Source organism: Lindgomyces ingoldianus, assembly GCF_010093535.1.
Source record: "Lindgomyces ingoldianus strain ATCC 200398 unplaced genomic scaffold BDR25scaffold_31, whole genome shotgun sequence".
Taxonomy (NCBI): domain Eukaryota; kingdom Fungi; phylum Ascomycota; class Dothideomycetes; order Pleosporales; family Lindgomycetaceae; genus Lindgomyces; species Lindgomyces ingoldianus.
In genome coordinates this window covers 351,525-376,468 of record NW_022985192.1, presented here as the reverse complement: position 1 = coordinate 376,468, position 24,944 = coordinate 351,525, and the positions used below count along the sequence as shown (strand labels likewise).

The window sequence follows — 24,944 nt, the reverse complement described above, 5'->3', positions numbered from 1 at the left end:
AAAGGGGCGGTAACGCAAACAACCAAAAGAAACACCCTCTTGTACCGTTACCCCACCGCTAAAGTTATACACGAACAATTCTGCCCTGCCATGAGGCGAGCTGTATTATGATGAAATGTAATAAAGATTTGAACGAGAAAATGAACCCAAAAATCCCAATCCTGGATCCCAATCCGTTTCGCTGCTGCCAGCTTTCGTCTAATATTCATCACTTTTGCATTCAGTCGACATATTACATCATTTCCGAAATCATCAATCGTCACTCCATCTTCAGCTTGAACGCTCGAGAGGAGATATGAAACCACAACCAGTGAAACAATAGTAGATCACTCAAGGAAATTAGAGAAGTAAAAGGAAGCTTATACCCGTAAGGACTGCTGTATCAAGAACGCCGGATCATTCCCATTTGCATCCTGTCCGGCCTGGGAAACGGGGATGAAGGTGTCCGAACGCCAAACCGGTCCGGATAAAGTGCACGCTGAACAAGCAAAAGAGCACATGTCGAGTCAGGAATGATTTCGGCCGAGAAATATTTCTAACACCGCTGCGCATTGATGCTGGATATGTCGAGAGATGGAAAAGCAAGGCAGGGGAAGTCGATGAGACCAGAATATGCGCCCTGGCTGAGGCCTGGATCATACTTCACCCGAGCCATTTTCGCCCGCTGCGTGGTAATGCACTGCAAAATCGAGCGGCGGTCTCGACCGTGGGAAAACTTTGAGGTCGTTCGTTGAGGATGTGTAATGTGCGAAGGATCGGGCGCGTTCTGGAATGTGCTGGCAACGGACTTGAGTTAGGGCCAGCCGAGCGCCGTAGCCCTCGGCGGAACCCACCCGCTTTGAAACCTCCGCGGACAAACATGTCCGCAAACTCAGTCGTGATTTCCGCCACGACGTCTGTGCTTACCAGGGAAGTCGATCTCAGGATGCACGACGCGCTGCAACATGTTAGCTTGCTTGTGACTAGGGACGGTTTTAGGATGGATTCTTACCATGTGTCGGGTCAGTGCATCGTTGCGTGAGAACGTCTTCTCCTCGACGCACAGTGCGCACCGGACTTTTTGCTTGCGGGCGTTGTGGATCGTGTCCTCGTGGCGAGTGAGGTCATAAGGCCGAGAGAAGATCGTGTTGCAGGGCTTGCCGGTTGTGGGGTTGATGCGCTCGCACTTGTGAGGCCCCGCCTGCGAATTGCGCTCCAGGAGTGCCGCTGATGTCATGCTGGAACCCATGGTCGCAGCATTCGCATTGCGGTGACCTTCGCGTTTATGCTTCTGCAGTTTTTGCGGAGTTTCAAATCGAAGTGTGCAGCCATGGTAGGTACATGTGTACGTACCCGAGTCGGCCGAAGAAGCGGCCGGTTTCTGGAGATGCTCACTCGAAGTGCTGGCTGTCTCGGGTCCGGCCTCACTCGCGCTGGACTCCATCGAGGTGAGATGTGCCGGGAATTCCGGTGGTTGGTCGGATGCCGACGGCATGCTGGCGGGAGTGGTTCGGAACTGCGAGGTGAAAGGCAAACCGTGCATGTTCCCCGAGATAGCCGGGGGAACAAAGGCGAAGGTTGAAGCTGGGGGTCCAGAGGTGGTTGAGGAGTAGTTTGGCGAGAAATGAGGTGTTGCCCAGCTGTCTCGTCTGTAAGCCTGCCCCGATGTTGTGTCAAAGCTGGATTGGGTGGCGTTTCTATATTGGTCGCCACCGTTGTATTGGTGCTCGTACTCGCTTGCGCCACCTTCCGGGAAGAGTGCCACCTTAGACTGATCATCGGCTTCGCGATAGTCTAATAACGCATCCTTTGGCGAGATCGTTTTTGGTTGAGCCTCCTCGGTCGATGCCACGTTCTGCTTCATTGCGTAAGCTGCATCAGCCTCAACCTTTTGCTCACGTGCCAGGGCTGCCGTGGGCACCCGCATGCGAGGTGAGCTGAAGTTGTTGCTGGGGTGGCGGTACGGTGAGGAGTGTCGAAAGGGTGAGATGGGACGAGACGCTGAGCTCGCAGGTGACTGTGACCGCGCGTTCTGAGCGGCTTGCACAGTTCGCTGGAGGATGTCGTTGGGGTTGTTGCTTCGGTACGGCGACAGCAACGATGCATTGGGAGCAGGCTTGGTATGCGGTATTGATGGTGCCTGTTGCAACATGGTGCTTGAGTTGTAGAAGCTGTCGGGGGCCACATCCGTGTAAGTCCTCTCGAACTTGGGCACTTGGTGTCGCAAGTCTGGTTCGTCATCGTAAGTTAGGTATTCATCGAACCATGCTTCGACCTTGTAGAGTATCTCACCGGTAGGAGGCACCTTGAACCTGTCCTCAAAGTCTTCACCCTGCGCAGTGTGAGGGGTCGCCGGCGAGTCGTGTCCGTAGCTTGATACCGAATGCCTCGCTGAGTGTCCAAAGCTGGGCACGTCTTCGTCAGGAACATGCTGGTCCATGAGCGCCTGCTTCATTGAGAAATGTGCGGACATTGTCGAGTCCATGTTGGTAGTGTTGGGGTTGTATGTGTTGAAGTTTGGATTCATTGCGAATGAATCTTGCGTAGGTGTGTGAGTAGGGGTGGGTAAATGGTTCGAGAAGGGTCTTGAAGGTATGTCAGCGGTGTAAGATGACTCAACATGAGTAGCTGAACAGGATGGCAAATTTTCGGGATGGGCGACGTACGGGTAGGTGGTTGTGGGACCTGCAGACTGATACTGGGATCCAGTCGATCCTATCGACGAGGACGACGACGCGCGTTGATGTCCTCTTCCTGCCTGGCTTTGTACGGGCGTCTGCAGCGACTGGCTGTCCGCATGACCATTGTTCGCAAAGTTGTGCCAGTTCTCGAGACCGGAGGCCGTGGCGTTACTCGCTGGGAGCATTGAAGGTTGCGAGAAGCCCGAAGGTAGTTGTGGCGTCGGCGTCGACTGCTGAATCCTAATAGTAGGGTTCAAAAAGTCGTAGGCTCCGTTCATGAAAGGGTTTGAGTTGGACGACAGGTCGCTGTCGACGATGATGGGTGTCGCAAAGGCGTGCTGCTGCGACTCAAGGTAGTCGTGGAGCAGTTTTTGGTCAAAGAAGTTCTGCGCCGAGAGCTGTTGCGACAGTTGGTCGAACGAGAGGTGTTGCGAGGATGGTGGAGACGGTAGGGTGGATTGCGAGTGTAGTGAAAGGTGCTGACGTCTTTGTGGTAGGGCCAGCATAGTGTCGGGAAGAGGAAAAATAACGGCCCAAGGCGGGTGGCGAGATACTTATAGGTAGCGAATGACTAGAGCACTCGGCCTAAAAATCTTGGTGAGGTGATGATGGAAACAGGTGGAATGCCCAGAAAAACCGGCTACGTTCGGACACTCGGGGCTGAGAATTTCTTTACGGGCCGGAATGATTGCAAATTGCTGAGGGAGTGCGTCTTCGGCCTTTGGTGGAGGGAGCTGTCTTCGCGCGGGTTTCTTCCATTATATCCTCGAGCCCTTGCGTCATCGCCCGGGGTGGAGCGTCTGGCGCCGATCGATTGACTTCTAGAAAGCGCTTTGCAGCAGGCTAAAGAGCGCCCTCCATGCAGGGCCATGCAGCATGGGCTTTTCCGACGTGGGCTGTGCACACAGGAGCACTGGAACACACCACTCAAAATTTCTGTCCACTTTTGGTGCCCGTCGGCTCCTATCCGACACAGGGCCCTATTCCTCTCCGCGGAGCCATCTCCTGCGACAATAATAACGGTCAATAGAGTGTCTGCATGTTATGGACATCCGTCGAGCACAATCCTCGTCGCAACGTGCGCTTGCAAAGCGATCCCCGTTGCTCATCATCGTTCGGGGACCTATCCTGACTACTCTTCGGCGTCTCAAGCTTCTCCAGACTGACGGAGACTTGGCTCGGTAGATGCGTGCTCCTAGACGAGAGATCTCAAGAAGTGCGCTAGGTGCAGGCTTGCATCGGCTGTAAAGCAACAAATTCCGACCAGATGTCAGGCAGTGCAACCCTCCCACACTGCAAGCCTCGCGCTCCCTCTGCGGGAGCATGCCCACTCGGGTAAGGGCGATGTTGTAAATGCCCTTTTGAGCAGAGGCTCTTCGGTTGGAAGCCAGGGGCTAGAAAGGGTCACAAGCCATGGCGCGTGACCGTTGCACCGAGTTTCCCTCATGTCATGTCTATTGAGTTTGTTTAATTCCTTCAGCTCACTAGGTATCGTGACGCGCAATATCGGCGAGCAGCAAGGGGGCATCCAAACTGGAAGCCCCCAGTACCACGTTTCCATTCCAGCAAGAGATGGACAAGACAGCTGAAGATGGTGGCCATGGTAGAATGCTGATTCTAGTGGTAGATGTGTTCTGCGCTCCTCTCCACTAAGAATTGGTTTGGAACCGGGACCCTTCCCATGGACCAATACGCTGGAAACGAGATACACCATGGTCCAAGCAACCGTTGCGCCAGCTCATGTTGGAGTTGCGCACATCACCGAGAACTGCAGTCTTCGAGACCCCACACGATGTACAAATTCCCAAACCACCAGGTACAACCGACCACACAAGCAAAATTTGCACTTGAAACAATGTTCCTTGCGGAGCGCCCGTAAAAGAAAAACTTGTAACGTTATCGAAGTGCATGCAGCATCGTTCTGATATGCTCCATAGTAAAACGTGGGCAGGGCTGTGGAGAAGTGGCGGATCGAATTCGGAAAGTCCACGCCCAAAGATCGCATGAGGGGTGATAGGATGAACTTTTCAGGGTCCTGCTGAGCCACACTCCCTAACCCCTAAACAGTAAGGCGCAGGCCAGCCCTATCCGCAGGATGCGGCAACGCCGACTGGCCGAAATCTCGTCCACTGCAGAGGAACGTCGCATCGAGGGGTTGTGAGAGGTGGGTGTCGCACTGCGACATGAATGCGCACCAGCCACAGATAAGCCACTCGTTTGCGACCCGAGAAATCCCCAGACATACTAATCTCGTCGGCTACTAAGAAAAGGGGACGGATGAAAGCCGCCTCATTTCCATGTGTTGCAGTGTCGCTTCACCTCGCGTAATAATGGGAGAGGATCGCCAATGACATCACCTAACACATGCATTCCAATGACCACATCACATATTTGTCAAATTCGATCTCCAGCAACAGTTGCTTCAAGTTTCTATTTTTGCGAAACATTCGCACCCAACTCTCTTCATTCCTTCCCTGATTTGTACCCCATTATCTTGTTTCGAGTCGGCGCAGAATATCAATACTAGCTGTGGCAAGTTCCGCCGTATGCAGTCATGATCGACAACGGGTGCAGAAACCTCCCCGCGCTGCTTGGACCTTTTCAGCGGACACTATCCACCTACGTCGTTAGCGCAGCTGTCATCCAATCCTTCGTCCTGGAAGCAAACGGGAAGTGGGATCTCCAGGGCCCGAGACGGGTTTATTGAAACCCAAAACACTCGGCACTGCCTTTGCCCTGGGTCAACTTCTTGAACACGTTGGCCGCTTCAGCCGTCGCCGATCATGACGCCTCAGGCTTCATTTTTGACACTTTCCGGAGTGGGTGCATGAAAACCCTCCAATGATGACTGCAACTTATCCTCTTATCCACCATTCTCGCCTTGATTTCTATTCTCATCCGCCCTATCTTCAATTTTCGACCTCCGGATATCCGCAAGGGAAGTTGATAAACTTGGGTGAATGAACATGCAGGGCAAAGGTGGCAAGACTCCTGCAACCCAATCATCTCAAAATCCTTCAAGGTTTAATTAAACAATGTCAACTAGCGTTTCTATTCCCGGCCCGAAGTATTGGCACAGCTTCCGGAAGCGGAACGTATGGGAAACTTGGAGGCTCAGCCTGCCAGTGGAGCGGTCTAACTCCTCCGGAGTATTGGGAATACTTTGGGAGATGGAAAGGAGTTAAGAAGCATAATACTACTTCAAGGAACGAAATAGATTCGGCCGACTTCCCTCATCTTTCAAAAAATGTGAAAACCGTCCGGTGACGTGTTGAATGCGCGAACTTTTTCGGTTGAACAGGAAGCGCCAAGTGCCGACTGGTATGCCGACGGCTTCACTTCGGCCGTAGCTCCGAGGCGAATTCTCCCGTCTCAGAACTCCATCATGACTGACAGATGGCTTACACTACTATGAGTTTGGACAACGTGAGCCTGCCAAATTAGCATCATGGTGCAGCGACCAACGCTTCGAGAGAATTACTCCTTTCAGTTGTCCATGAGAGATGGACTGGTTTGCATATGGTTTTGCGAGGCTGACCGTGAGCTGACGATTAAATTTAGGTTTTGAGAGTTAGCCATGGCGTGTTCGCAACACCATCTCCTTTCGATAGCTTATCAGATCCAAAAAATCTCAGTTTTTGCTTGTCCACATGACATTCACCTGAGATCATGAGATTAGTCACGGCTGAGTCAAACGGCCTGGTGACTGACTATACTTGAGTTCAGATATGTCGCATACGAATTGCATTAACCTGATGAGTGAACATAGACAGGAATTCATCAGCTGTGTATTTCAAATTGAGCTGGATATTAGATTGATGAGCTAGCCACGATACTTCATCGCCGAAGTCGCGACCGCCTCCGGTCTTTCGTTGCATACCTGCATATCTCACCATTCCAGTCAATCCTTACCCAACGCCAGTGGACGAAAAAAAAAAGCCCTATAGGGTTAGATTATATGTTGTAGCATGAGACCGACTCACAAGACAGTTACATTGATTCTCGTATGCGTCAGTGGTGCCTGACGATCCTTGCGCTATCAATCATCTGGGGAAATTCTCGCTGAAGTTTGTATTTTCTTAAGGTTTCACGTCAGAGTCGAAGTATGCATAGTAATAAGCTACGCGAGTAAGACGATGGTCACAGAAAAGCTTTGCAATTTAAACTTGGGTCATACTCTTTTAGGAAATATTTTGTAAGCTGTGATGTGCGACATCGCCGAGTCTGTGTGAGATCGCCGAGTCATTGCGAACGGTTCCGACACCCCCGGTGGGATGCCTAAATTTTAGGAAAGAACACGTATAAGGAAATTTGAGTAAATATGAAGTGGAAATCCCCCCCGGATCAGGTGCAGGCCTTTCGTTCATGTCTGTCCATTGTTGAGACAAGTAAGATCTAACCCGATCAAGAAATAGCCTTTCATCAACACATTCCTACAAAACTAGCTTCAGGCATTTCCGAGCAGTCTTTTACCCTCGTTGCCGTAATTGCTATCCTTGGTAGATTTTGACTATCCGGATAGACGACTTAGTTCCAGGAAGACCGTTACTCTGACGCTTCTCGATGTCCCTGGTCAGCCTACAAGAGGGACTGGGAGCTCATTTCCTTTACTGTAGCTCTCTAGCTATGGGTATTTTTCTGTGCCTATTAGGCAATTGAGCCTTTAGCTAAGCAGACTGGACTTAGCATGAATAAATATTCTAGTAGCTTAGAGAAATGATTGGGCAGATATCACGGTAAAGCAGAGTCCAAAGAATACTTAGCATCTCACAGAATCCTTGAATCAATTCTTTAAGTCTTTAAGTTCATACTCGTTTGTTGAGGCTTCAAAGTCTGGTTGGTGGTTGAGGGGGTCCTCAGAATGTGACTTCAAAGTTGCTAGTAGCCGAAAGCATCTCTATCCGAACACTGTTTCTCATTTCGTTTGTATTGGCATACTTTTGCCCGTTCGACAAGATCTCCGGAGTTTGTCTAAGGCGACCTTCATGATTCAAATACCTTCTCTTCTCTGTGGGACCATAGTGTACTCCCCGAGCGTGACAAGCTACACTCATACTCTGCGTCAGGCGGCCGATGACGGAGACGACGACTTTGAGGTTCATCTATCAAGATACCAACATCATCACAGCTACCTAGGAATCTCAGTACAACACAACCATGAACAAGGTGTAAAGGCTTCGCTCATGGTTCGCTAATACCTCCGATTCAACTGCCTATATGGCCGCTTATAGGGTTCAACCCCTTCCTTGGTCCTCTTCTCTTTTCTATTTCTCGAGCCCAATACCTGATGCCAATGTTTGTTAGTTTAGCTAAGATCCGAATATTCGCCGACAATTGTGCCACACCATCATTTAAAGGCAGATCTCGGTAACCAGAGCATGAAGAGACGACTTCAATATATGCCCTCCAGTGTACGACCTCTATTAGTGGAGCAATGGAGACTTTGTTTCTCTTAGCGCCGGTTATCTCCTTCGCGGCGACACAACCTTCCACATAGGAAAATATGGTGGTTAGTTCCGGAACAGCTGGATGCTGGATGACTGCTAACGTAATTAAACAAGACTATCTTGGAAATAATGCGTAGATGGCTTAACCTAGGTAAGCCTTACACATGTGGGGCAGATAGGGATCATGAGAGGGGGTTTCCCGACTAGATTCCTTCTACGAAGATCCTTGTATTCCATAACTGGAAATAGTTTCTCAGCACCATTCACTTGTACCTTTTGTTAACACCAAAGTGCAGCGTAAACCTTTTATCAGAGAATCCCATATTTTTGTGGGACTTTTAAGCCACCCATTTTCGAAAACAACATTCGTCCTCCAGATCCCCTTGAATTCCTGAAGGTTGTGTTTTGACCCACCCATCTTCTTATCCCACTAATCCATTATCGTCACTTGCTAGTCCACTGTGGGCTTCTTCAATATTTACATATGCAGCCAAGTCATAAGTGGGCCTGTACTAATTCGCAGTTTTAGTTCATCAGCATGAAGGGCTCGTTCGCAGAATCTGTGTGCTTTAAAGTGGTTGGCTAGGTGGTTAAGCTGCCGTTATAACTACCTTCGCCCTCGGAGTTGTATAAGTTCATTGGCCCAAAGACCAGCACAAGTACCTTTAGCCGTTCCTTCGAGCCCACAACGGATTACCTGCCCGACGAACGGCAACCTGTTCAACAGAGCAAAGCCTCCGTCTTGAAGACTCAATGTTTCACAATCTGCCGCCGTATTCATGTTCTCCATTCGGCCCGCTAATGCGTGTATTCCAGGATAATGCTCTCGATATCGCTTCTTCCCTAGGTTATATTAAGCCTTAAGAATTCTAACCACTCTATGCACCAATGTCTCCACGTTCACAGGCACTAAGTCCGCAACAGCAGCAAGGGTCCTAATCCTTAGCACAGCAAGAATGAACCATTAGCTAGAAGATTACCAAGGAGACAGCTTTAGCAGTGTGATGTTCAAATTGGCAAGGCAGATACCTCTCTTGCATATTGAAGAATATGTAAATGACGAGCCTGGAATAGTTAATTTCCAGCTTCATACAGACCCGTTCGGAAAATTTCCCTTCCAAAGTTTCAGTCTTGGTAGGCTCACAGTATGTTGCTATTCTCTCAATCAATGTATTGTAGGGCCGGAAGGTTGTTGTTTGCAGACAGCACTTCGCCCCGCGATGCCAGAGAAAAGCCTTCAGGAAACAATTGAAGCAGGTACTGTGCGATATCTGTACGTTAAGGGACTTTGCTGTCCCTTGGCTGATTTATGTATTCAATGCATATGATTCAATGCATATGATTCAATGCACATGCATCTATATCGTAAAAAGCGTTAAAACAGCAAGGTGGTGAATGCATTCATCGACGTTTCTGGTGTTGCACGAGTCCTCCTGGGGAGAGTTGGGAGAAAGCAGGGAAGGTTCCAAAGCGTGTTGCACTGAACTTGGTGCTGAGGTTTGTGACGTTGTGGGATGGGTGCTAGGGGGATTGATGGTGCATTTAGGGGAAACAATAGGTGGAGACATGAGACGGTAAGAAGGGCGCTAGGATGGAGGCTTAAGGGTGAAGAAGAAGCGCCTGTGGTGACGACAGAGGGCGTTGATCTGTAGTAAAAATGCTGGTATATGTCCAGATTGTCAGAGATATCTATCCATTTGCCATTGCTGACCTTGATGTGAAATCATAGTACCTCCTAGAACCTCAAATGACAACTTATTTTCTTTGGTTAACACACCAGATCCCCCATTCTCTACCTAACCCTAAAAATCCTATCCGCCCTCCCGCTCCCTTTCAAAACTTCCTCCACCTCCTCATCGCCCTTCCCTTTAACGCCATCTAAAACATCCTTCTCCACCAGCTCCACGACCTGACAAACCGCCTGCCACGCATTCCCCAACATACTAACCTCAGTCCCCACCAAAAATAACACCGTTACAACCACAAACACCACAAAATGCACTCCTAACACCGCACATACAATACCAAACCCTTTCCACTCATGCGGAATAGTAACCTGCCTAGAAAACGCAAAAGTAGCTGGCGCACTGACATCAAACTGCGCGAGAAAATCATAGTACGCGGACTGAGTGAGTATAGTGAAAAGAGCTTGGACTGCGAGTGCAGGATTGTGTGTTGTGCGAATGATATCCTGGAATACGGCAATGTGGGCACGGTGGATGGCCTGCGAGATTCCATCGGACCAGGGGGTTAATAGTGCGCCTTTGTTTGGTGTCGGGATGTCGGTGTTTCCTTGAACGAAGCCTTCGTCCAAGGCTGTCCATATGAAATTCAGAGTTTTGGTGTTTGTTTTAAGTTCCGCGAGGTGTGCGGTCCAGTTTGCGTGCGCGTCGAGATTAAGGATACCGCGTTCTTCTGGGTTAGAGGGGTGGGAGAGACCATCGTAGAGGTGTAGGATGTCGTGGGTTATATAGTGTCCGGTTGTGTTATCCCAGTTTAGGGAGGGTTCGGAGGTATCGGCTTTGCTCCACATGTTGACTTCGTAATTGAACGGGAGGGGATTGGTGAAGCACAGTGTAGCGCTGATGGAGGAAGGGTTATTGGGCGCAGTCAATGTCGTCCACGCTTCACCCGAGTTCGTCTTCCATTGGCTGAACTTGCCAGAAGCTTCCCAGTCTGTCCCTGAACCAGTAGTGTTGAATACCATATATGTCTTGGCGAACCATTCTCGATCTTCCTGAATGCTGCCCTTTAGATCTGCGAGATCTCTCAGATGACATATTGATGTTTTCCAGTAGCCATTGGTCGGGCCTGTCGAAGATTCCAAGGGGATTGTGCAGTTGAAAGACGTCTCGATATTGTCTCCGTATTTCGGAGGTGAAAGCATAGAATACGACCCTTTCCAGCCAGCGGTGCCGTTCAGCGCCAACAAATCATCTGTCATCAGCCACCCAGTTTTCAGTGAGAGTTGCGGCTTAACGCAGACTGTCCGAAGGTCCAGGACGGTCGCAACCCCCGTGAAATTGCGAAGTTTTCGTCTTTCATTTGCCGAGCTGAATGGAAGGTAAGCACGGTATGTAGGTCCAGTGTCTGCAACTCCGTCCTCTGGATTGGGAGGGTGATGCCACTCCGCGAATCTTGGATAGCTCAACGGGCGTGATTTCCAGTAATTAATGCCTTGGTATGCGTCCGTTGCGCCAACCCGAAGGGAGTCATTGTAATTCAACCCAAAGGCGACATTTGTGGAGTTGAGTCCGGAGAGTATACTTTGATCCGCGAAGTCCAGGAGCAGGATCGTGGACGTAAATTGCAAGACAATTGATGCTACTAGGGCAACGAATAACAATGAAATATATGCGAACGAAGTCGAGCCCAGGATTTGGTACATAGCCGGCCATATTAGATGATGCGGAGAGTTGTTCACACTCCGCATGATCGACAACATTGGAAGACCGCCGAGCCGGCTTCCTGCTCGCTCCAACAGTAATGACGCTATCATAGGTGTTACAAGACCGACCTGAGCTGCGACGGATGTCCGGATTACCACCGAGGAAAGGGTTACTGCGCGAATGATCCATCCTCGATTGATCAGTTTGTGCCACATCCTGGGGCCCCCTTTTCCGGCAACAACATCAAGAGACGTTCTCCAAAGGAATGCCAGAAAACTCAGGGTTGCAAGAAGCGCCACAGAACTTAGTAGCAGAGTGAAGAGGTGGAATCGGCCGAGAGCATGCCAAAAGCGGCGCTTGCGACTTGGGGAAATTGGAGCTTGGGCTGGAAGAAATGACGTTTTCTCCGGTGGAACATGCCCGTAGGGTTGGTATTCCCGCTCATCAGGCTGGTAGTTGTGCCCATAAGGCTGGTATCCTTGGTATGCTGGATTCATCGGTGGGGTTAATGAAATTCCAGCTCGAACGCGCTTAACAGAGTGAGTGTTGGATAGATCAGAGGGGCGCGTCAATCAATCAATAAGCCACCCTGTTGCCAAGGTCCCCTTCTTCTTTCTAAACGTTAGACAAATCTCGTCCGATGCCCCTAGACTCAGTGATCGATAGTGACAATTCCTTCTAGTCCTCTCCGTGGGTGGACCATATCCTGTTAAGCAGTTGTCAAGAGATGGAACTAGCTCCCTTGATAAGAGGTTCCACCTCCAGGCCTCCACTAGGGAACACATGTGGCAGTGCATCTAGCGCCTGCTCTCTCTTCACATCGATATTTCTAGCGTTGGTCGTCTATGCTTCATGTGTTCGGCGATTGGAGAGTTGTGTGTTGTGGCGTTGGACTTTCGGCTCTTCAATACCAAGTTAGCGAGGCTAAAGACGCCTCAATGACAGCAATCTTTTTCCTTCAAATTTCTATCTTCTCTTGGACACTCTCTGGTAGGGTGAGTTTCTTGAGAGTATTCTAGTGCTCATGTCCAGAGACATCTTGTTGGGTTGTTCTGTGTTGCACGATCTGTGAGCCTCAGTCCAAACTTGCCGAGTGCTGAAAATGCTGGCTCTGGGGAATATCTTCGCGGACAGTTCTCTAAAGCCACACAGCATCGCCTCAACCCTTGCCCCAACAACCTCCAATGTGATCATGGTCGCCTGCCGCACTCGGCCCAGATTCGCTCCCAGTGGGCGGCCAAGCCAGCCAAGGAAAGCTGAATTCGAACCTATCTCTTAGTGTATTCTCCATCCCCCAAATTAAATTTTTTTTATCGAAATCATTCGTACCGCATTCGCCTGAGAGCTCAGTATTCCTCGACGGAGAGGGTTGTAAATCACAGCTCGCAGCCCGCTAAGCGGAGTAGAGCTCAAGCTAAAGCAAGCCCTTCACATATCACCTTCTCAATTTCCCGAGCGTTGCCTAACAGCTCAGTATGGATTAGCCTAGAGGGATTGTCATAGATTGCAGCTCGCGGCACGCACCAAGTTCTCCTACATCGTGATCGATTCAGTTTTCCGAACTTAACAATCAGGACGAGATCACTTACCCTGAACACCTGGAGCAAATCCCCAACATCTCCAATATTCAAGATAAAAAGAGCACTGCTAAAGCGAAGAGAAGAAGGAAAACACGACTGAAGGAATGAGAAGAGTCGAGCTTGTATATGAGTGTGTATATGGTGGAAGAAACTAGTCCATCGTTCTTTCCCTCCTAATCCGCTGACTAAACCCTTGAACTATGCTGTGCAACCTTGGCAGCATTCCATGCCCGCTTAAGTGGACTCCAGATTACCCCCATCAGCCAGGGAACCGTAAAACTACCCTCCAAAGTCATACCAAATCCAATCCCATCTTTCCAAAAATCTCCTCTCCATTCTTTCGCTCCTAGACCTTAATGGGGTGAGGTGGGGTAGGTGCAGTCTCTCATTCCTGACACGCTGGCTATGGGCTAATGGAAGTGATGTGACATACTGCGCTATGCTCTGCCCTTCCTCTTAATCCCCTATATCCTAAATAATCTACTCTTCTCTGCTCTTCCCAACCAATCCTCCGCCTCAAATTCCGGGTATCAGAAAACGGGTTCTTTCAAAGCAATGATAGTGCTATGCCATGTCACGTCATGCCGCTACAATTATCAATTCATGCGTCCTCTCGCCTCGCCTCGTGTGAGTATTCCCCCTCCTATTCTATCTTATCCTATGCCATCCCATCCTACCCGGCATTACCGCGTCCAAAATGAACCATTTCAATGGACATCTTCATCTTCATCTTCAGTTTATTCTTCTCAATCACTCTTCCAATGACTAGTCAACCTCCCATCGTCATCCTCCTTCGAAATCTTCAGCTCAATCGCATACAACACCATGGTCGCGGCTAGATTAATCCACCGCCAGAAATTTCCACCCGTGTCGCCACCCTGATTAGTCCACCATTCTCCCGCCACGGGACTTGCGCCATCGATCCCACCGCCGCCGCCGTTGACGTTGGTCGTCGACGAGGCGAAGTGTTGCATGAGCAGGCTGGTATACACGGCGATGAGGATGCTCGGGCTGAACCAGGTCAGGAGACCCAGGACTTTTCCGGCCTCGTCGTCGTCGTCGAGGCTGGGTTCTTGGGACAGGGCGCGGGCTCCGCTTTCGCGGATGGCGGGAATGATGCGTGCTGAGGCGTACATGACGAAGACGCGGTAGGCGAGTGAGATGATGACGCTGGGGGTGATGGTCATGATGGCGCCGACCATGAGGTTGAAGCCTGTGTGTATTATGGTTGGGAGTTGGCCAAGGGCGTGGAGGAGGGTTGTGTAGGACGCCATTATTATGGGAGGTAAAGGAGGTAATGCAGGCTCGGCGGAGGCTTCGAAGGCTGTGGCCGAGCCAGGGGAGGGCTGGTAGTCAGTGAAGATTTGGTAGATGCAGAGCGTTACGTAGGCAAACTGCAGGGTTGTCAGCGACAGCACGGCTGCACGAGGAGTCGCTCATACAAGGAGGGAGGATTCCACAGGGTTGCCTCGCCCGCTAACAATACCCCATGCACAGAGGAATATAGCACTAGTGATGGCTACACCAATGAGAATAGCGTCGACATTTCCGATCTCGGGGAAGGTGGTAATCCGCCAGAGGAAGTAGACGGAGCTAGAGATGATGGATGCTGAAAAGATGAGGAGGCCGATCTACGAAAGTGTCAGCATTTCAGAAAGTGAGAACAGCTTCCATTCCTCCTTACCATCCAGCTGTCGCCGCGCTCCCTGTTGACAACCCATCTTGTAATCTGGCCGGCCGCCTGGATGACCAACAAGCTGCAGAAGCCTTCTCCGACCTGAAACACCGGGGTGCTGTATCTCAGTATCTTGTCCCAGCTGCCAATGGTAGCACTGTGCAGCAATCCATCTGGTCCAAATATCCACTCATGAACACTCGTGTCCTGGGCTCGCTTTCCTCCAAACGTCCGTTCCACCCATCCCGAGCTGTTGTCCGAGTCGATGGAGAACTTGTTCAAGCTCCAGATCAGCAATGTCGGTATCGCTATCCACTGTGTCCAGGCTATCAACTTGCACAACGCCCAGCGAAACCTCGAGCCCTCCGGGGTGGAGAGACGGAGCACCGAGTAGACGAAGTAGTAGCTACTCAGCGAAAGCGAAAAGGCGAGACCACATGTCCGCCCACCAATGTCGAAGGCGAGCGGGATGGTGAAGATGATGGCGCCGAGGAAGGTTGCCGAAGAGAGCACTCTGGTGAGCCACATGTGCAGACGTCGCCCTCGCCGAGCCCGCACTATGACGAGCCGGACCTCTGACGTGAGCTGCGGCTAGAAACGGGCGAACGACGCGCGCGGAGGACGCGCAGACTGCGCGACGGAGCAAAAGAATGCTCAGCTGTGGTTGACAACGAAGATGGGGAGGCTCTGGAGGTCGTCTGCGATTCTGCGTTTCTCTAGCCTGGTGTGCCGCGTCTCGCCTTTCTGGCCGGGCGTGTTGGAGCTTGGCGGCGAGCACCTTATCTTCACGTGCAAATGGTTGCTCCGCAGCAGCGCTCGAGCTTCGTGCCCGGAAGGACAGTGCAATAAGTATCGGAAGGGGAAGTTGACAGTATCAGGCCAGTGGAGCGGTGTATGTTCGTTGTCAGGAGGTGCAGGCAGCTGCGTTGCCGTGTATCTCAGGCACAGGGAGTTATTGGTTGCAGATGTCGCGTGCTGGCAGGCCAGGATGATGGGCGATCCTACAGATCTGGACAGGGGACGAGGCCGAACGGAAGGATAGGGTGGAGCCTTGGAGCAGCCGGCCGTGGAGGAGAGATTCACCAAGGAATTTGGGGGTGGGGGCCAGCAGAAAGGAGGAGGAGTAGGAGGAGTAGTTGGCGGGCTGCTGGCGGAGGAGAAGCCAAAAGGACAAGTTTCTGATTCTGATGTCAAATGGGGCGTTTTGATCTCGTCTGCCACACTGAAATTGAACGCCGTCTAAGCCCAAAATTGCCGTTGGCGCCGCCCACCCAACGGCCCGCCAGATCGAATTGCCAAGCATATTTTGGTCGGCAGCATTTACGCTCAAATACACTCCGCAATATCGACGTTGTTTGACTGCCTCTGCAGCAATTGCATGTTTGGTTTGAAGCAAGCATTTGTCCGCGTCCCGAAAACAGCCCTCAACCTTTCACCGCCTTCGTATCCCATTCTGAACTTTCAGTGCGCACTCCGCACAATGGCCACCGAGAACCCCACGAAGAAGCTTAAGATGGACGGCCCGTTAATTGGGACGCACAAGTAAGATCCCACGAACAAGATGAATAATGATGTGATGCTGACTCAAGCTCTCAGCGGCCACTTCCACGCCGACGAAGCTCTTGCCGTTTCCATGCTCCGCCTGCTCCCCACATACTCTCACTCTGCCCTGGTGCGCACCCGCGACCCGTCCATCCTCTCCACCTGCCACACCGTCGTCGACGTCGGCAGCGAGTATGATGCCTCCCGTAACAGGTACGACCACCACCAACGCGGCTTCTCAGCCACCTTCCCGGGCCACTCCACCAAACTCTCCTCCGCCGGCCTCGTCTTCCTCCACTTCGGCAAGGCCATCATCCAAACCGTAACTGGGCTCCCCGATGGCGCGGACCTCGACCTCCTCTTCTCGAAAATCTACACCGACTTCATCGAAGCCTTCGACGCCAATGACAACGGCATCAGCGTGCTCAACCCGTCCGATCTCACTTCCGCGGGCCTGACCAAGAAATTCGAAGACCGTGGGTTCAGTATCGCCAGCGTTGTAAGCCGATACAGCTACGCTCACTCATTGCCCTCCCCCTCCCCCTCTTCAAACTCAGCACCGGCAAAATCTAAGGATGAGCTACAAGCCGAAGAAGACACCCGCTTCCTCAAAGCCTCCACCTTCGTCGGCGAGCAATTCCTCCTCGAAGTCACCGACTGTGCAACTGCCTGGCTCCCTGCACGTCACTCTGTCCAACAGGCCTATGCTACCCGCATGCAATACGACGCCCAAGGCCGAATCCTCGTTCTGCCCGAAGGCATGCCATGGTCCAACCACTTGTACACCCTCGAAAAAGAAACCCCCACCGCAGACGGCGTGAGTCCGCAAGTCCTCTACGTCCTCTTCCCCGAAACACCCGAGGCAGACAGCAAATGGCGGATCCGGGCCGTCAGCAAAGAAAACGGGGGCTTTGAGAACCGCAAGGATCTTCCGGAGCCGTGGAAAGGGGTGCGAGATGAGGCGTTGAACGAAGTGAGTGGTGTACAGGGCTGTGTGTTTGTGCATGCGGCGGGGTTTATTGGTGGGAATAAGACCTTGGAGGGGGCGTTGGAAATGGCGAGGAAGGCTTGTGAGTTTTAGGTATTGTAGGAAGGTGGGGGGGGACGTATGTATGGGCGTGGAATGCGTCGGTGAAGTCTTTGGTGTGAATTGAGTGTGAGAGTGGGTGTGGGTGGGCATGGTTGGGTTGATAGCAAATGTGCTTCAAGTGCCATTGTGCGCACAGTTGGCGTTTTCTCTCGGGGTCCGGGATCAGGCATGATCCCAATACCATCATAAGCTATGGTTGGCTAGCATAGACTATCGTAATGTATGGTTGAATTTGCGCTGAAGGGCTTTTGCTGTCTGTCTGCCTATCTGCCGCTCTCTCGATCAGGGTCAGCACATTCAGACGCATAACGAGCGTGTGCATACTCATTTAAGCCACTCCTTCCCTGCCTTGCTAAAAACTGCAGTGAGAAGGGGAAGGGGGAAGGAGGAAGGGAGGGTGAGGGGTAGATGTCACTTCCACCCAAAGCAATCACATCAACCGACTAGAAACACAATACAACGCAATGGAGATACTAGATATCTGTTGAATTACACAGACTTAACACCCTTATCTCCATCTCCATCTCCATAACCACCTATCATCTCATATAAACTACACAGAAGCGAAGAAAACAAAAGGTGCGGCTAAACTTGTTCTGTTCGCAAAAGGAAATCAATCGAGGCCGCTTCTCAGAGGCATATACTTTCAGCCAGACAGGTAAAGGGAAGACAACCCATGTGCAGCTGAGCTAGAGTGCAGGTTCAGTTGTGGAATGAAATGAGACGTCTGGACAGGCTTTGGCTGTGAGACGAATGCCGCCTAGCCCCAAATAAATAAATAAAAAGTAGAAGGAGCCGGGAACGCCAAAAACCTGATCCTGAAACCTTAATTTGATGACCGTTGTGTGATCGAGAGGTAGAGCGAGAGAGGACCAATGAAAAGCGGCCGTGAAGGGATACGGCAATTTTGGAGGGGTTAGGGGACCAGCCATTTGGAAATCTGATGCGAATATCATCTGAAACGAGGGAGAGAGGGGCGATAGAAGCCAAGTACACGGACAGCAACCTATCCTCGGAGTTAGGGCCGAAAGCCATCTCTCTATGCCTTATTGCTTCCCTCCTGCTGCTCCTCCTCCTCTTTATCCAGATCCTCAGCGGTAGTTTCCCGATTCAGGCTCGTCTCGCGGTGCAGGAAGCTGTGTTCCTTAACAGGCGATCCACCACCTTGGCCCTTCTCTTGTCCATTCTGCTGGAGTCCGTTGTGTGCGTGGGCAGGAGGCGCGATGTGGGGGATGTTCTCGGGCTGCGGATGCTCGCGGCCGATAGAGGTGACGCCGATGTCAGAAGCTTTGCCGGCTTTGGAGAGGGCGTAGTCGCCGGAGTCGAAGTACTTGCGCTCCTGGAGTGGACGAGTGGGTTAGCAGGGAAATTTGAGAGGAGGTGGATGGAATTGCAGAGGGGATGGGCTACCTTTAGCTTGTTCTGCAGCAAGTCTTTCTTGGTTGGCAGCTTTCCATACAGGCGGAAGAGTCGCTGCTCATCCGGGGACAGTGTCTGTGACGTATCGTTAGAGCTGAGGGGTTCGAGCTGGCGGGGAGCTGCGGAACGACGTCTCTTATTGCAGACGCGCCGCGCAAGAGCAAGTGCAAGTGACGTACGCTGATATCCACCTTGTTTTTCTGATGCGGATTCATGGTTGCAAGTTGTGGGTTGTAGGTACGTGTGGTGTGGAGCGTGGGGTGTGGAGTGAAGTTGTGTGCGTGAGTCGGGGAGAGAGAGTCGCTTGGTCGAGACGGGGGTGTGAGTTGTGTTTACTCTTTGTCTGTCGTCAAGGAGAAAGTTCACGGTCGTTAAAAACTTCGACGTCGTTGGCTCGCGCAGGCCACTTTGGGCAGGGTTAAGGTCCAGGGTTCAATATGTTTCGTCGCTCCGGCACCCAACGCAGGTCGGCCGTCGATTGGGCGTCTGAGACGGCGAGCTCGGGCGTTTCTGGCTGTTGCCTGCCAACTCAGAAAATGACGGCACCGTGGTAACTGTTCTGTCAGTCTGCTGGTCTGGTGCTGTTTGTTGTCGATATAGCAGTCGCTCTTATTATGTCGAGCTTATACAGTGGTGACAAGGACCCCGCTAGAGGCGATAAGCTCGATTGTCGATGCCCGCCCGAGGTTCCGACTGCTCGGGATCCTGCACACAGCACACTCGGTCAGAGATGCCCAGCAACGCTTGCGATGATGACCTGATGCGGACTTCGTCTGCGTGTGGAGAATCGACTCTTGGTGTTGCAGCGCTTAAGTGGTGTGGTCGTGGGCTGCCGGCACGGTGTGTGGTGTGCTTCTTCCGACTCGCTTCCGTGAATGTGTGTAGCTGGTGTCAAAACCTGAGGTGGGGTTGCTGCAGCATATATGTCACAGACAACGAAGTGGGCCGACAGCAGCAATTACCAAGCTATTGCTTATTCTGTGGGATAATTCACCCAGGCACGCAAGGTGGGCACAAGCACGGCTGCCGCAAGACGAAGGAGAGCTGAACACTGAGAATGAGAAGATGGATTGTCATCAACTTTTCCCTTCGTGGCCGCCGGCTTGATGCTCTCTAACGTCACGCGGCTCAGCAATTGCGTCTGGCGTTCAGATCACCGGATCCGGAGCAATTCCACTTACCATCCAGCTGCCATCCCCTTGTTTTTGTCAATTGTCTCTTCTTCTGCCCCGTCGTCACATGCGGAGCTATCCTCTCCGTTACTTGGGAGCTACATCTTCAGATATCCTCTCGCAGCGGGACTGCGGAACACCCCCTCTTCGACTTCGTTTGCTCAGCTAACATCGACCAAAGAGGGAGTGCTCGAGAAACTCCGCTCGTCTAGATTGGCCTTTGAGTGGACCCCTGGCGGCACACTATCGTCCACTTGCTCTGCCCTGCACGTCGCTACTGCAAGTGCTCTTCCAATTAACCAGGAAAAGCTCAGCGTCTCGAAGAGAGACCACACGGTTGACATCCTGCACGCCCGACCACCATCACGCAGAATAGAGCAAACCCAAAACGAATCGAAAAAAGTGCCGTGAGGTGCTGATTGGCCAATTCGCCCGGCTACGTGCAGCTGACTCCCACACCGAGGAAAAGGCACACCGGCACCGACTGCCGCGCTCGCTCTTGCTTCCCACATGGCCAACCTCAATTCGCCCACAGGAAAGACCTTCGTAGTTGAACACTTGGACCCCGAACTGGAAGAGTGGTCCTCCCTCGAATACTTCGCCATAGCCTCAGAGTGCCATGAATCCGGGGCTCAGTTCTTGCTGTCTTCTGTGCCTCAGTCATTGGAACTCCCAGAACGCCTACAGCAGGCCAAAAGCTTAAAGGTCGAGACGAGGGGTATTGAGGAAATCTACGCAAATCAGAAAGATAGAGTATGTCTGTTAGATCCTGCAGCTTCCAGAGACTTGAGCCCAGATGATGGTGACACATTTGATATTTTTCTGTTCGGTGGCATTCTTGGTAAGTGCACAGTGACATGGAGATCCAATCACAAAGAGTTCGGAGAATGCTGACTCCAATATAGGAGACGATCCGCCCAGAGGTGTGTGTTACTATGCTGTGAATGTGCGACTATCGCACGAGTCGGCTGACATGTCATCGTAGATCGAACCTCGGAGCTGCGCAAGAAGGGCTATCAGGGACGTCGGTTGGGGCCTGTACAGATGACGACAGATACTGCGGTTCGTGTTACTAGGATAGTCGTTCAGGATAGAGGTAGGATCCATGACTGCAGCAGATGCTGGAGAGATAAGCCCCTCAACATAAGGTGCTGACGCATGGCAGTTGCCGTGGACAAAATCCCATCTGTGGACCACCCAGAGTTGAAAATCAACGAGAACGAAAGTACGGAAATGCCGTTTCGATATGTATTGGGAAAAGATGGTCAACCGATTATGCCAGAGGTAAGAGGCTAAATGCCATGTTTGCGCAGCGTTTCAGCAACAGAAATTAACTGTCGGGACAGGGAATGGTGGATCTCATCAAGAAGGACTCGGAAAAGGGACTAAGCGATCTCTTATAAGGCCTCTACTCGCTATAAGTGACAAAGCCGTGGGAACGGTTGGGGGGGAGGGCAATGCCGTCAACATGATCCTGCGCCACTGTGGCACGCAGCTTTCCACGAGAATTACAGAAGGATACCTGATCTGGAAAGTGACAGTGATTGAGTGCTGCTTTTGGCAAAGGATTCCAGCTGTGGTGTTCTGAGGGGCCATGGGATTCTTGGGGAAGATGCAGAGGGGGAGGCCCGTCGTGACATGAATGGCAGCTGAGGCCATTCAAGCTGCAGTGCGGTGTTGACACCTATGATAGAAGACGCTCTGTGAGTAAAAATGGAGCCCCAAGAGATTCCAACGAGCCGTTCGTGAGATCCGGGAATAATGTTGATGAGGACATCTCCTATCAGAAAGTCTGGAGGTGCGAACTGAGGTGTTGTGATTGGGCATACCCCCCAGGTCTGTCTTGGTTCAGTCCAAGCGATTCACGAAATAAGCTCTGTTGATCGGCATAGCGCCCGAAGCACGCTGGATTCCTGGATTTTAAGGGTGACACACGTTTGAGGCAGACGGTGATGCTTTAGCCGTGTCTGATAGTCTCGAGATCGCAAAGAGTCGTGGGAAGGAGTGCAGTCCTGAAACCGCCCAACAGGAACAAGTCGAAGCCGAAGGACGGGGCCGCGTAGTCTTGGGGCCAAGCGTCGGTTGGTTGGTGCGCCTCGCCGTTCAGCCCTCCCGTCTCAGAGGACAAAGCTTCGAGAAGTTGAATAGCGCTTGCCGTTGCTGCCCTTACAATAACTACCAAGGCCCATTAATCGTCGCTGCTAAGACTCGACGCTCTCCGACTCCACCCACAGCGTGTCGAGGAATTCCCAACACGCCGAGGAATCCTTCGTGCGCTCCCTGCCTGCGCCTTGTCGTGTCTTCCTCCCTTCCCCCCCCTGGTCACTTGTCAGCGCCCAGGGCCACGAGTCCTTTCACCACCACACCTGAAGTCGCCGGACTGTTGCTCTCTCACCTATCTTTCGCACACAAACACACACAACTCCTTACACGCCGCCTTGCAAGCCAAGCAACACTCTATTCTCACTGACGCGGTTTAATCCCGCAGCGAGTCCATGAGATAGCGACCGCAGCCCGCTCCTTATCTGTCTTTCTTTTTACTTCATCATGCACTTCACACCCCTCTCGCCGCGATGGCGGTCCGCTCTCGTGGGCGGACTTCTGGCTTCTTTATCGTGGATACCGAGCGGCGTTGTGGCCGATAAGACCTCCGCAGACTACTTTGTCCACGAGCTGCCCGGCGCCCCCGAGCCCCTGCTGAAGATGCATGCAGGGTAAGTCAGGCCACTGGGAACAACTATATGTAGATAGACTAATGATTCGAAACTAGTCATATTGAAGTGAATCCTGAACACAAAGGAAACCTCTTCTTCTGGCACTACCAGAACCGCCACATCGCACAGAAGCAGCGGACGGTGATATGGCTGAACGGCGGCCCTGGCTGCAGCTCTATGGATGGCGCCCTAATGGAAATCGGGCCATATCGAGTCAGAGAAGGGGGCAAGCTCGAGTACAACAATGGGTCCTGGGACGAGTTCGCGAACCTGCTCTTCGTGGATCAGCCTGTCGGCACTGGTTTCAGCTACGTCAATACAGACAGCTACCTCCACGAGCTTGACGAGATGAAGGACCAGTTCATGGTATTTTTGGAGAAATGGTTCGCCCTGTTTCCGGAGTATGAGCACGATGACGTAAGTAACTTACCAAAGTTTTAAGTACCTCATGGTTCTGATGATAGCCTAGCTCTACATCGCTGGAGAATCATATGCCGGCCAACACATTCCATACATCGCGAAAGGAATATTGGAGCGAAACAAGGACGCCTCAAAGCGGCCATGGAAGCTTTCCGGCCTTCTTATCGGCAACGGCTGGATATCTCCCGTCGACCACTATCTCTCGTACCTTCCCTTTGCATACCAGAACAATCTCCTCCAAGCAGGCTCGGAATCTGCCAAGCGTGTAGAGAACCAGCAATCTGCCTGCACGAAGATCCTAAACGAGGGAGGTGCTGACCACGTCGACACGCCCCAATGCGAAGCCATCATGGTCGGGATTCTCGAGGAGACGAAGAAGAGGTCAGGAGACCCAATGAAGAAGTGCATGAACATGTACGATATCCGCCTCCGAGACGATGATTCGTGCGGAATGAACTGGCCTCCGGATCTTGCCACGGTTACTCCCTACCTCCGCCGCCCTGATGTTATCCAAGCCCTCCATATTAACGCGGACAAGAAGACCGGCTGGACTGAGTGCAACGGCGCTGTATCTGCCACTTTCCGGGCTAAGAACAGCATCCCCTCAATCAAATTTCTCCCGGATATCATTGCCCAGGTTCCGGTTGTTCTATTCTCTGGCGACAAAGACCTTATTTGCAACCATCTAGGGACGGAGTCGCTGATTGATAGCATGTCATGGAACGGTGGCAAAGGCTTCCAACTCTCCCCAGGTGTCTGGGCTCCCCGCCGAGATTGGACATTTGAGGGAGAACCAGCCGGTACCTACCAAGAAGCCCGAAACCTCACTTATGTGGTATTCTATAACTCTAGCCACATGGTCCCATTCGACTACCCTAGGCGTACACGAGACATGCTCGATCGATTTATGGGTGTCGACATCAGTGCCATTGGTGGAAAGCCCTCCGACAGCCGAATTGATGGCGAGAAGGGTCCGCTGGTTAGTGTCGGAGCGCACCCGAACTCCACCAAGGCTGAAGACGACAAGGCCAAAGAATTGAAAGAAGCAGAGTGGAAGGCCTACTACCGTTCCGGAGAAGTCGCACTCGTCGTAGTCGTGATTGCAGCGAGTCTTTTCGGATGGTTCGTCTGGCGCGATCGCCGCAGGCGCGCTCGTGCTGGATACAAGGGTGTAGATGGTGACGAAGGCCGTGAATCTCTCATCATGGGCATGGGGCTAGAAAACTTCAGAAGAAGAGACGGAAACCGGGATCTTGAAGCTGCGGATTTCGACGAGCGGGAGTTGGACGAGATGGACGGTCCCAAGGGTGGCAAGAAGCCTATGAACGGGCATTCGAATGGAAAGCTTACAGGGGAGAAGGAAAGAATGCCACTGGCCCAGAATGACTCAAGGTACAGCCTCGGAGAAGCAAGCAGCGACGGCGAGGGCAGCGGAAGCGAGCGGGACAGGAGAATGGCGACGCGAGAGAAGTCGTGATACTGATTGGTGTATTTTTTTTTAACTATCATTGACTTACTATACCGGGCAAAAACGGGTATCGCAGGCTTTCCATCAAGACTCAAGACGGAACTAGCATTCGTATGGCGTATGGCGTTTGAGGGACTGAGGATTGGATACTCGAGCCTATACTACCTACTCAGTGTTGAGCAGCGATGTTGTTGGAATAATTATTTTTATTATATCCAGTGTTTGAGGACTTCTTTTGACGTCAAGGGTGGCTTGAGGATGATGTTTACACGGGAGGATATGTCCTTGATAAATTGGTGGGGCCATACAGCAAGCCACAAAAAAATGCAATTCTTTGCCTTGAGCATACCTGTACTCCATCAATCTCG

At 51.8% G+C, this 24,944-nt stretch overlaps 9 protein-coding genes across 9 annotated transcripts; 3 read left to right on the top strand and 6 right to left on the bottom strand.

Annotated features, from left to right (window-relative positions):
• Positions 1-871: 871 nt before the first annotated feature.
• BDR25DRAFT_327638 (uncharacterized protein) lies at positions 872-3,166 on the bottom strand (the record flags this gene model as incomplete). The annotated part of the gene is made up of 2 exons (XM_033692346.1): positions 872-937; positions 992-3,166. The coding sequence occupies 2 exons, from the start codon at positions 3,164-3,166 to the stop codon at positions 872-874; spliced, it is 2,241 nt and encodes a 746-aa protein (XP_033543816.1).
• Positions 3,167-9,802: 6,636 nt separating this feature from the next.
• On the bottom strand, positions 9,803-12,253 carry BDR25DRAFT_292694 (uncharacterized protein). Its single transcript, XM_033688676.1, has one exon. The coding sequence runs from the start codon at positions 11,991-11,993 to the stop codon at positions 9,900-9,902; it is 2,094 nt and encodes a 697-aa protein (XP_033543815.1). The 5' UTR covers positions 11,994-12,253; the 3' UTR covers positions 9,803-9,899.
• Positions 12,254-13,822: 1,569 nt separating this feature from the next.
• On the bottom strand, positions 13,823-15,279 carry BDR25DRAFT_317208 (ICE2-domain-containing protein; the record flags this gene model as incomplete). The annotated part of the gene is made up of 3 exons (XM_033691656.1): positions 13,823-14,470; positions 14,519-14,707; positions 14,761-15,279. The coding sequence occupies 3 exons, from the start codon at positions 15,277-15,279 to the stop codon at positions 13,823-13,825; spliced, it is 1,356 nt and encodes a 451-aa protein (XP_033543814.1).
• Positions 15,280-15,929: 650 nt separating this feature from the next.
• BDR25DRAFT_305799 (MYG1 protein-like protein) lies at positions 15,930-17,623 on the top strand. The gene is made up of 2 exons (XM_033690489.1): positions 15,930-16,293; positions 16,348-17,623. Exons 1-2 carry the CDS (start codon positions 16,232-16,234, stop codon positions 17,372-17,374), a joined length of 1,089 nt encoding a protein of 362 aa, XP_033543813.1. The 5' UTR covers positions 15,930-16,231; the 3' UTR covers positions 17,375-17,623.
• Positions 17,624-17,872: 249 nt separating this feature from the next.
• Positions 17,873-18,418, bottom strand: BDR25DRAFT_359029 (uncharacterized protein; the record flags this gene model as incomplete). Its single annotated transcript, XM_033696032.1, has 4 exons — positions 17,873-17,919; positions 17,958-18,072; positions 18,109-18,201; positions 18,257-18,418. 4 exons carry the CDS (start codon positions 18,416-18,418, stop codon positions 17,873-17,875), a joined length of 417 nt encoding a protein of 138 aa, XP_033543812.1.
• Positions 18,419-18,422: 4 nt separating this feature from the next.
• On the bottom strand, positions 18,423-19,017 carry BDR25DRAFT_235682 (Endosulfine-domain-containing protein; the record flags this gene model as incomplete). The annotated part of the gene is made up of 3 exons (XM_033685518.1): positions 18,423-18,722; positions 18,794-18,877; positions 18,982-19,017. 3 exons carry the CDS (start codon positions 19,015-19,017, stop codon positions 18,423-18,425), a joined length of 420 nt encoding a protein of 139 aa, XP_033543811.1.
• Positions 19,018-19,209: 192 nt separating this feature from the next.
• On the bottom strand, positions 19,210-19,879 carry BDR25DRAFT_395495 (uncharacterized protein; the record flags this gene model as incomplete). The annotated part of the gene is made up of 6 exons (XM_033698381.1): positions 19,210-19,377; positions 19,441-19,521; positions 19,560-19,631; positions 19,666-19,700; positions 19,737-19,780; positions 19,818-19,879. Coding segments are annotated over 6 exons (462 nt in total), but the record flags the coding sequence as incomplete, so codon positions are not given.
• Positions 19,880-20,167: 288 nt separating this feature from the next.
• On the top strand, positions 20,168-21,505 carry BDR25DRAFT_71842 (DUF431-domain-containing protein). The gene is made up of 5 exons (XM_033698949.1): positions 20,168-20,815; positions 20,880-20,897; positions 20,960-21,070; positions 21,140-21,258; positions 21,321-21,505. Exons 1-5 carry the CDS (start codon positions 20,485-20,487, stop codon positions 21,375-21,377), a joined length of 636 nt encoding a protein of 211 aa, XP_033543809.1. The 5' UTR covers positions 20,168-20,484; the 3' UTR covers positions 21,378-21,505.
• Positions 21,506-22,140: 635 nt separating this feature from the next.
• Positions 22,141-24,875, top strand: BDR25DRAFT_345161 (pheromone-processing carboxypeptidase KEX1). Its single transcript, XM_033694019.1, has 3 exons — positions 22,141-22,688; positions 22,745-23,105; positions 23,158-24,875. The coding sequence occupies exons 1-3, from the start codon at positions 22,522-22,524 to the stop codon at positions 24,583-24,585; spliced, it is 1,956 nt and encodes a 651-aa protein (XP_033543808.1). The 5' UTR covers positions 22,141-22,521; the 3' UTR covers positions 24,586-24,875.
• The last annotated feature ends 69 nt before the right edge of the window (positions 24,876-24,944 follow it).